Here is a 10,137-nt window from a genome sequence, read left to right as displayed (position 1 = left end):
CTTGTTCTTCTTATGAACGGTTCCTACGTACTTACACGGCGCACACGATGTCTGACGCCAATTCAGCAAGCTAACCTGCGGCTACTGGAGAAAATATCATCCAGAGCAAACGGAATATTTTTTCAAGCTGAGTTCTTTCGAAAAGATAAACTCATCATTTAAACATTTTAGAAGCTGCGCTTTGAGAAATCTGTTCCTATAGACAGTAATAACAAAAAATACATCAAAAGCTACTATTACAAATTGCGGTGAACATTTCGAATTTTTTATTTCACTATAATTCAGGAAAGTTTGTGCAAAATACTCTGCCCATTTTTCCTTTCGTCGTTCGCCTTCGAGTCAGTATTGTTTGCGTCAGTGTCGAAATATGTGTCCGGTAAATCGAGGTTGATATGACTAAATTTAAATTGGAGTTGTTCGAGAAGGTCATCTTTAAATTTTTCTTTGATTCAATACAAAGTTACATTGTCGTAAATGTCTAGAAATGAAACGAAGGCCTTATTTACGTTTACTTGTTTTTGGTTGCTGTGTAGCGCTCGCAACGGTAGTAAATTTAAGCTTCATTATGGAAAACGTACGTCGCGTCGAGATGGAAACATTTGAGGCAGAACAGATAGAAGTACACGAGTCAGTCACATCCAGAATTCCCATCACTTTAGTAATTTGCAAAAATACCGGAGATTGGGTCAACGTGGATAAAAAGAATGTACGCACGTCGTGGAAACGGCAAAAACAGCAATTTGCAGTGATCTTTGCATCCATGTTATACTTCAGTAAATTATCTTCTATACGTATCATTTTGTTGACGGATAGCGTCGAGACATACGTGGAACTGCTGTCCACTATCAGCGGTTGGCCGCAGCATCAGCGCCGTCGACTGCACTTTGAAATGCACAATATTGAAGAAGAAAGGTTCAAAGAAGGCCAATTGTTGCAATGGCGTCCTTGCGCGTGGACCAAAATGTACCTGCCCGAAATGCTTGAAGACTTTGATGCTACGATATACATGGATTCTGATGTTCTCTTTCTAGGCCCTGTTGAGGACACGTGGGCAGTTTTTCAGCGCATGGGAGATGTCGCAGCGATAGCAGCATCAGCTGAAATGTGGTACTTAGAAGAAGGGAACAATCGTCCAGCGGCTGGCAAATATGGTATCAACACAGGCGTGATGTTCATGAACTTGACAAGACTCAGAAAGATTTCTTTGGCCGAAAATTTGATGCTGTATACTGATTCGGATCCAGCTCCTCGCCACGACCAAGACGTGCTTAATGCCTTTTTAAAATACCATCCACACCTTCTGCACGAACTGCCCGCTCGATATAATTTCCTACCATCCTCTTGCCAAAAATCGGCTCCAGTTTGCCAGGAGTGTCTCGACAGAGGCATTCTTGTGATGCACGGAGCAGATTCGTCATTCTACAGATTTGTCGACGCCAAGATGAAGGTGAGATCGCAGCATCTCATATAAAAATCTTGTTAAGAATCTTGCAATTCTTTAAAATTCTTCATGCCATTTTCTTCCACAGTTATTATTGAAAGTACTTTTGGCAAATGACAATGAAGAGTTTTGATTTCACACGTTTCGTACATGCATATAAAATTGAGCTAGGACTGGCCCCTCATTCCGACAGATGGTGTTCAGAGTGCTGCTGGAGGTCAGCTTCAACTTCTCAGCATCTCTAGAGCAGCTGGTGCAGCGTCTTGAGGCCGGCCTGGTGAAGCTTCATAAAGAGAACCACATGTACATATACATGTGTCAGCACCTGCCGCATTATGACCTGCAACTTATGAGACATGCAAGATCGTTGCTTGCAAGTAAAATTTCTAAATAAATCATGCCGACTATTCCCGTCTAACTCACTACAACTATTGACTCCCAATATACTATCCAATGTTGTAGATGTTCATATGCCCGATTTTTTTTTAAATCATCAGCACTATTTATGATTGTGCATTTAAGGAGACTTCCTGCGCGATTAATTTCTCAAGTAATTAATTACTTGAATTTTGTTCCTGGTATTGTCTCGTCATTTAGCAAACCTTTGAGTTCAGGGCATAGCACATTTCAAAGACACAATGTCATGAAGACAGGGAAATGAACGAGGAAATCAAATGTACAGTTTAATCGCAGGTGATAAAAAATAACTATCAATTCTACAACCATAAATGTTGACAGTTGAAACAAACGCTAATGAATAATTTGTCAACGTGCCTCACTAGCCTGCACATCCGACAACAAAAATACAAACTATTTTATGCGTTCAATTTCGACATAAAAGGAAAATAAGACAACAAAAGTTTCTCTAAACAAGCTACTTTAAATACAAGCCAAAAATGCAGTTTGCTGGTCGCTTCGCATTATCAGTGCTCGACTGCAGTAGCCACAGCTCCCAAAAACGAGAATCAATAAAGATTAATAATCATACTCGCATGATTCTAAAATCAATGAATGTTATAAGACAACCCAAATTCAGAATAGTTATAATAGCAATGAATCCATAATAATTTATTTACTCTTAAAAACTTCAGGAAGCCCGCAAAAAAATGAAGGAGAAGGTTGAGAAATATTATTTGGCAGGAGCAGAAGAAACTTCTGAAACTTTGCAATTTTGAAGCTTTCTCTGATTTTAAGGTTAACTTTCACGACTAGACGAATGGTATCAACAAGTTAACAGTGCATGTTGTTAGTTTACTATAATCACAGCCTTACATACACTCGATACGGACGATAATACGGACCATCCTTACCGCAGTTATAGAGACGCTAGCAAAAATTAAATTATCACAGAATTTCCTCTTGAAACTAAGGTTAACATTGAACTGTTTATTCACCTCCCACACAGAACGATCAAGATCCCACACAGAATCCAAATCAAGCCTTCATTTCCGGCAATATATTGGAAATGTCTTCTTGTACAGCAGCGCCAGGAGACCGAGAAATCACTCCGGAAGAAGCAGGTGACGTGAAGATGGCCGAGGTCGGAGCGATGCTGGAGCGTGGGGCGGCATCGCTGTGGTGGCGTTCATAGAAGAGGATGTAAGGCTCGGCGTTGAGGGCCTGGGCTCTAGAGCACAGACTTACATACTCGTCCGAGACGAAATACCAGCTGCACATGCCAAAAATACATATATTTACAGTTAAAAATCAATAAGTTTCGACATAAGTAGAATTAGATTTTCAAGCGCTTTAGAAAGTCGTGTTCTATTTCGCGCCGAAAATCTAACTATTATCAACTATTATTATAAATGTGTGCTAACAGGTGAGATCAATGTCAAGAAAAACTTTCTAACCCATTCCTTTTGAAAAATATAATTAGTTGAACATTTAATTGATTGAATTACCGAAAGGTACTTCTTTTACTTGTTTTCCAACAAAGAAAGAAGTAATCAAGTAATCATGTATATTTTCCCATTGCAATCAAAGTTTTGGCTTGAACTTCAGATCACAGCTGTGACTCTAATTTATGACCTAATTTGCCTAAGCCACAATAATATCAGCGAATTAAAGCTATTATATAAACATCATAGTAATGAGGTTGCAGAAACTTTGGATGCAGGGAATTCATGCATGTTAACTCTCATTTAATTCAAAAGAGATTGTAGCAAGAGAATATAAGCTCCATTCAATTGAATTAAGATAGAAGCATTGAAGTTATACAGAAAAATGCAGTCGCACTCAAACGGATAGTGTGTAGATGGTCCGTGCAACTATCAACCTCTTGCAGAATTATTATATACCTGGGAATACATTTATTACTGTTAATGATGAATTCGTGAACAGCATCAACCGTGTATATCAACTCAGTTGATGGGACGAAATACGTGATCAAGACAAGACTGTCTAGCGTCTTCGTGGAATATATGAAGTACGACTCGTCGGCATCTAATACGAAAGCTTAGAATGAAACTGCACTCACAGTCGTGGTTTCCGTCGCAGTCGAAGGGTTAGCACATAAATAGGAGTAAAATCATACTTGTTTGAGTTATGATTTCTGTCTGAGTTGAAAGGAAGCAAACGTAACTACTAAACTATTAGCAACAGTTTATTTGAGATTCGCCCTGTCTCAGTGGGAAGGTTGAAGCATTAACAGAAGCAACAGCTTACTTATTTGATGAGTTGGGGCCTCGTCTGTAGGTGGTGAAGTGTCCTGACGAGGCAGAACCGCTGTGTTCAATGACAGCTTGCAGCTCATAAAGGACGCTGGGCTCTCTTACTTCAGATCTTAACACACGATAATAAAGTGAAAGTTAGGCATTGAAATAAACTGTAACCGATCCCAATTATGTTGCTAGATAACAGATGTGGCTAACACAATTACAACTATAGTTGAGCAAGTTGTACTAAGTCATGATATGTCCAGTTAAAGATCCCTAAATATACATCTCGCACGATAAATCAATGGGAAACCGCAGGAAAAAGTCAAAACAGGCGCTAGCCATCGAGCAAAAAAACTCTGTTATTTTATGGAAGGAGGAACAGCAGATCTTTGCTCACGCCAGAAAATTTCAAAGTAAATACTTTTCAATAATATTTGTCCAAATAGTATGTGCACCAAGATGGGCTCGGCATGGCTTATTCGAGCGTAACGTGCGAAAACACTCATTACCCGAAGGATGGCTCTCTGCGCGAGCGAGTTTGAGCAGAGCACGCGACTGGAGAGTCCACAGCAGCACTGGCCAGCGATGCAACATTTGACCTGTTGACACAGTGTGTAGAAGCCGCGTCCGACGAGCGGTGATTATGTTCAGAGATGTCTAAACTCTGTTGCCGTTGATTACCCTGAACTGAACTCAGCTTCGTTTCCTGTACGAAAGAAATCAGATATTCAACCTGGTGAACGAGATATATAAATAAAGTAAGGTTCAAAAAATGCAACTACTTTTTAAAGTCATGATTATCATACAGGGATGCAAATTCCTGTGATTACAAATTAACACTAATTTGATCAATTGAGCGTACAGCATTCGCAGAATCAGATTTGTGAACAGGAATGATCAATAGCTGTCAATGTAATAATAAAATGAAAAAATGTTTTTGGAAATTAACGCTCCAGCAGGAGATAGAAATGAATTAATTAACTTACTTCATTAAACTCCAAGCATTGCTTTGAAGTTTCTGAAGCGTTACAATTATCACGCGACAATTGAGAAACAGATTCTGGCAACATTGACACATCAAGAGGTTGAAACTTTGATTCCAGGACAGCTTTCACTTCAGGAGTAACTTCTGTCTGATCAGCATTGTTATTGAGTTGCTGCAGCCCATTAGAATGTACATTAAGTCGGTGTTCGCCTTCGACTGAATTTCCCGGAATGACCTCATCTGAAGATAAATCTTTATTGCAGTGCAAAGGAGTGTTATCATCTAATAAAAAACTAGTGGCACTATCAATATTTTTGGTGCGTGTATCTTTAGGTGTAGGAGTAGAAGCTCCTGAAGACAAAAGGTGTTCGTCGGCAACAGAGATTCCGTTGTGCAATTCTCCGTTGGAAACCCCATGCACGTTATCAATGGATGACTCAGACACGTCAGAAGCAGGAAGTAAATTAATTTTTTGAGACCATCCGGAGTTGTTGGTAGCAGTAGAGGAACTGGACCGTAACGAAGGATGGAATGTGGATATGAAAGAGGATTGAGTCGAGCTATCAGAGCTCCCTGATGCCTCGGATGACGAGAACCACTGAAGAGGCGGAGCAAAAGGAGGACAATTAAATTCTTTAGAAGTTCTTCCGGCCTTAGTCTTTGAAGGTAGCGTAGATTTATTGAGATTGACCAGCGATTTGTTGTTAGCTGTAGAATGTTCTCCGGTCCCGGCTGTGGATGACAGAGGAGAGGAAGTGGTCGTTTCGACGGAGGTTTGAACGCCACCAGCGGAGGCGACTGCAGCAGTCTTGCGCGTGAGCGGCAGCTGGGCCCCGCTGGAGCCACGTGCGCTGAATCGCGAACTCACGAGGCTGCTGAGGCCGCGCACCCCCGTGGACACTGGGGCTGCGGCAGGCAAGAAATTCATCTTACTTCAGACGCATTTTGCAATATTAAAGTGGAGGTTTCAATCACGGCATCATATTTCAACATCTTGACTAGGTACCTAGCTTTATGATGAAGGCTTCAAAATGATACGAAACATGTCGATTCTTACACCTGTAGGTAGCGTGCATGCGGGTGAAGAACATTACGCTCACCTCTACAGGTGGCGCGGGTGTAGGTGAAGCAGGACATGACGCTCACCTCTACAGGTGGCGCTAGTGTAGGTGAAGCAGAACATTACGCTCACCTCTACAGGTGGCGCTGGTGTAGGTGAAGCAGGACATGTCAAGCAGCAGGGGGTACCACACGCGGTCACGTCTCTTGAAGGCTGCGCCGTCACGGTCTGTCCACATCGTGCGGTTGATGTGCAGGACCAGCACCTCCGGCAACTACACACCAGCACTCAAATTAATAACACAGCTCACCATAATCACGGCATTACTAACTCCCGCCACAGCAGCCTCACTCACAAAAGATCAAATAAATAATTAAACTTGCGCATCAAGAGGTATAAAGTTATGCAATCCCAGAGCCAGAAGCTTGTTCCTTGAGAAATGCTAACGAATAAATTATGACTCTCATAACAGAAAATATCATTGAGAATTTGAATAATTTTTATTTTGTCATGAATTAGACGATTATTTATTGTAATAGAAAAGCACCAACTCTATTGCGCAGACTGTGTGTAAATCCCAGTTAATTCATATTTTAGCAAAACGATTGAATAATTTTTGCACCATATGCCACTGAGAACGAACTTTTCCAATGGTGATGCGTTTTATGAAGTTTCTCCTAGCGGGAACGCCAGAGGCAGAGGTGCAGTTGTCGCAGATGACGCCCTCGACGAGGTCAGGAGCGGTGTAGCTCTCCAGCAATGAAACTAAAGAGACGTCGGCCCGAGACGTGCTTTGCGGCAGCACTAGTGAGATGCACTCAAAACGGTCCCAGTTTGCTGCGTGCTACAGACAATGAAATTAAATTATTTAATGTGGAGAAATAAGTTGAAGGTTTCCGCTTCCTCATCAATAAAGATTCCACGTTTAATCAAGGTTAATTATTGTCTTGAAATGAGTTGAGTTCGACCGGGCACGTGCTCGTTAATCTGTGAATTTTTTTCCCAAAGGGTCTTTATGAAGTTCAAATATACAGTAGAGTTGATATTCAAAGAGAGCAATCACTGCGTTCCAGAAAAACACCTGAATTAACAGTAAAATACAGTAATACAGTAGAACAGTAATTCTGCGTTCCAGAAATCACCTGAATTAACAGTAAAATAACTTGGATTACCTATCAGGGCTATTTGTATCGAAGTAGTTAGTCAATTAGTCAGAATAATAATGGTTGAAACATAAAATGGCAGTTCAATGTTTCAACAGAAAAATCATCAGTCATAAGATACCTTGAAACTAAAAATTTTAAAATTTCATACTAACGCTACGTGACAAGATATGCACAACCTCAAGAGATCTCAAATACGTTCTAAACATTACCTTAATGCCGCATGCCATGCATTGTAGCTGATTAGCAAAAAATCCTGCAAACGGTGCGTGTTTGGACTGCAAAGGTGGTGTTGAGGGTCTCTGCCGCGTGAAAAAATCCCGAAGACGATCTTTGCTAGCTTTTATTCTCGCTGAATCACTTTCATGGTTGCTAGAAATTGTTTCAGATGAACAACTCAGTGACCTGGACAGCTGCTTGACTGGCTTGAACACAGGCGGTAGCCACGCTACATCCAACAGAGAAGCATAGTTCCAGCCTGAGTCGTGTGCAGCTTCTCCAGCCAAGGTATGCTCGTGTTGCTTGAGTTCGTGTGGTGTGTAACCCATGATCTTTTCGACAGCCTCTAGCTCGGCCTGCACGGTAGTGAACAGCGCTGCCAGCATCTCGTGGCAGTCATGCTCCCCGCGCGCTATTTGCCAGCCGTGTTGTTCAAGAGCTTCATACACGCCTTTCATGGACTTCGTGCCACTGTTGCCCTCGTTCACTCCTGACCATAAGGGGAGTTCTAGTTTAATTTTATTGCATCTAAGTCGTCAGTGGTCATTGAACATTTGTTTCCCTTGAACATAAATGAACAATTTGGAGTAATACAATTGTAAATCAAATTTTCGTTCAGCACGTTTGAAATATCGTAGACTCAACTATTGCAAGACTTGAATCCTCACCTCTAATGACGACGTCGAGCTGAGCAAGAAGAGGCATCTTGTGCCTGAAGGCGCCGTAGCACGGACGTGCGGGCAACAAGAAGAGGCCGTCGGTGCCGTGGCGGGGAAGAGATGAGCACCACGAGGTGCTAATTTGCCCCTCAGATGAGGAAGACACCCTCAGGAGGTGTTCAATCCATCTACACAGCACAGGACAACTGGCCATGGCCTGCAGCAAGCCATTTGAGTAGCACCAATTGCGCCCCAAGTTCTCCAACCCACACACTTCTACATCTAGAAAAAAAGGTAAATAGATCACATCAAAAAGCAGCAAGAATAAATTATTGCAAGGTATTATGGAGGCAATTCAAAATATATTTTATAAAAAATTACAAAACAGCAAAAAAATTATTCTTACAATATCAAAGCAAGTCTACATACAATTAAATAAGTTTCTTATTTTTTTAAATAATACCTACCAAAAATGTTTTCCACCTCAATGAATGTCATCACCAATCCCAGGTAAAAATTGAACAAATACAAAATTCATTCACTAAATAGCACATATTTCATTGATGTTCTTAGCAATATTACACACAGACAATTACAATCCACTGAATCTTTGTTATTGGCAGACTAAATTAAGTCAAACAAATATAAATCTTGTGGCCATTACATAGAATTGCTTGAATTATTTATTCATTTATTCATAACCTGGCAAAACTGGACTTTTTCCTGCATGACTTCTCAAAAAATTATTTAGTGAAACATAATAACATATAGATGTGCTGAAAATATGATAATTCATTGAGTTAAATTATCAAAGAGTCGGATAATTCTTCAGATGACATTGGTAGATCAAAAGGCATATATCAGGAAGTAGTTTTAGTAGAATGATATATGCCTACTAAAACTATATGACTAAACCTATACTAAAACTATATGATGTATGAATAAAACTATTTCCTGATATATGCCTTTTGATTTACCAATGTCATCTAAAAATTGTCAGACTCCTTGATAATTTAAATCAACTAATTCTCTGGTCGTCAATTGCACGCATATAAATCAACAAATTCTGCCATCTAAAATTAAAATATGATAAGCACACTAATAACATAACTGAACTCACTCGAAAATATGTAGCATAAAACTCAGAATAAAAGGTTACACAATGTCATGCATTAAACTAACCAAATGAACCCACCAGTGCTGGAGTGCTTTGAGGAAGATATCTGACTGCTGTGATTACTTGATGGCCTGGGCTCCTCAATGCTGGTATCCAAGGTGGCACCCCTGATCCAGTAGAGGAGTGTCCCGGCTATGGCAGCCAGGGATGCAAAAGCAGCATGCCGCCCAAAAAATGTTTTCATGCTCTCCAGGAAATGTAGGAGCTGCATCTTGAATTTGAGCCATACATAAGCTGTAAATGTAATAATTTCCATTTATTTTCTTTTTTTTTAAATCATAATTATTATAGTCAAACTCAGAATTTAAAATAAAATTTGTACACATGTTTCATCTTGCTGAACATCCAAAAAACAAGCTACAAATTGTTAACAAAATTTTAAAAGCCTTCATCCAACCATTCTATGCTATGCCAATTTACAATTTGAATCTAAAAATAAGTTACATATTTTCTGAGACAAAAGATATATAAATATCACATACACAAATATACCCACAAATTGCAATTAAAATCGCACTATCTAAAATTAAAAAGTTAGAATTCATAAATCCACGAGAAAAGTGTTTCTACAACAAATGATTTATATAGTACCGTAAAATGGGGTAACTTAGACTCCCAGGGTAACTTAGACCACTTTTAGTTTTTTTTAACAAAAACCCCCAAAACTCAAAAACTATTTGACATAGAAAAATTTTGTCAATGGGCATTAAAGGCCTAATACTGAGGCTATGTAACACAATAGAAAGATTTAAAAAGTTTGCATATCTAATAGG

General features: G+C 39.8%; 2 protein-coding genes across 3 annotated transcripts; one reads left to right on the top strand and one right to left on the bottom strand.

Annotated features, from left to right (window-relative positions):
• The first annotated feature begins 295 nt into the window (after positions 1 to 295).
• Positions 296 to 1,848, top strand: LOC108671967 (glucoside xylosyltransferase 2). Of its 2 annotated transcripts, none has more exons than XM_018159570.2 (2): positions 296 to 1,447; positions 1,635 to 1,848. In XM_018159570.2, exons 1-2 carry the CDS (start codon positions 485 to 487, stop codon positions 1,833 to 1,835), a joined length of 1,164 nt encoding a protein of 387 aa, XP_018015059.1. In that variant the 5' UTR covers positions 296 to 484; the 3' UTR covers positions 1,836 to 1,848. The 2 variants fall into 2 exon arrangements, with proteins under 2 accessions (XP_018015059.1, XP_047741048.1); XM_047885092.1 differs by having other exon boundaries at positions 1,613 to 1,777.
• A 263-nt stretch (positions 1,849 to 2,111) lies between these two features.
• LOC108671982 lies at positions 2,112 to 9,607 on the bottom strand. Its single transcript, XM_018159589.2, has 9 exons — positions 9,383 to 9,607; positions 8,197 to 8,469; positions 7,522 to 8,018; positions 6,790 to 6,990; positions 6,279 to 6,420; positions 5,088 to 5,992; positions 4,611 to 4,807; positions 4,109 to 4,225; positions 2,112 to 3,110 (listed from the first exon to the last, which is right to left on the bottom strand). Exons 1-9 carry the CDS (start codon positions 9,573 to 9,575, stop codon positions 2,876 to 2,878), a joined length of 2,760 nt encoding a protein of 919 aa, XP_018015078.1. The 5' UTR covers positions 9,576 to 9,607; the 3' UTR covers positions 2,112 to 2,875.
• Between the last annotated feature and the right edge of the window lie 530 nt (positions 9,608 to 10,137).

Source organism: Hyalella azteca, unplaced genomic scaffold (genome assembly GCF_000764305.2).
Source record: "Hyalella azteca isolate HAZT.00-mixed unplaced genomic scaffold, Hazt_2.0.2 contig16900, whole genome shotgun sequence".
Classification (NCBI taxonomy): Eukaryota; Metazoa; Arthropoda; class Malacostraca; order Amphipoda; family Hyalellidae; genus Hyalella; species Hyalella azteca.
This window is presented reverse-complemented; position numbering and strand designations above follow the sequence as displayed.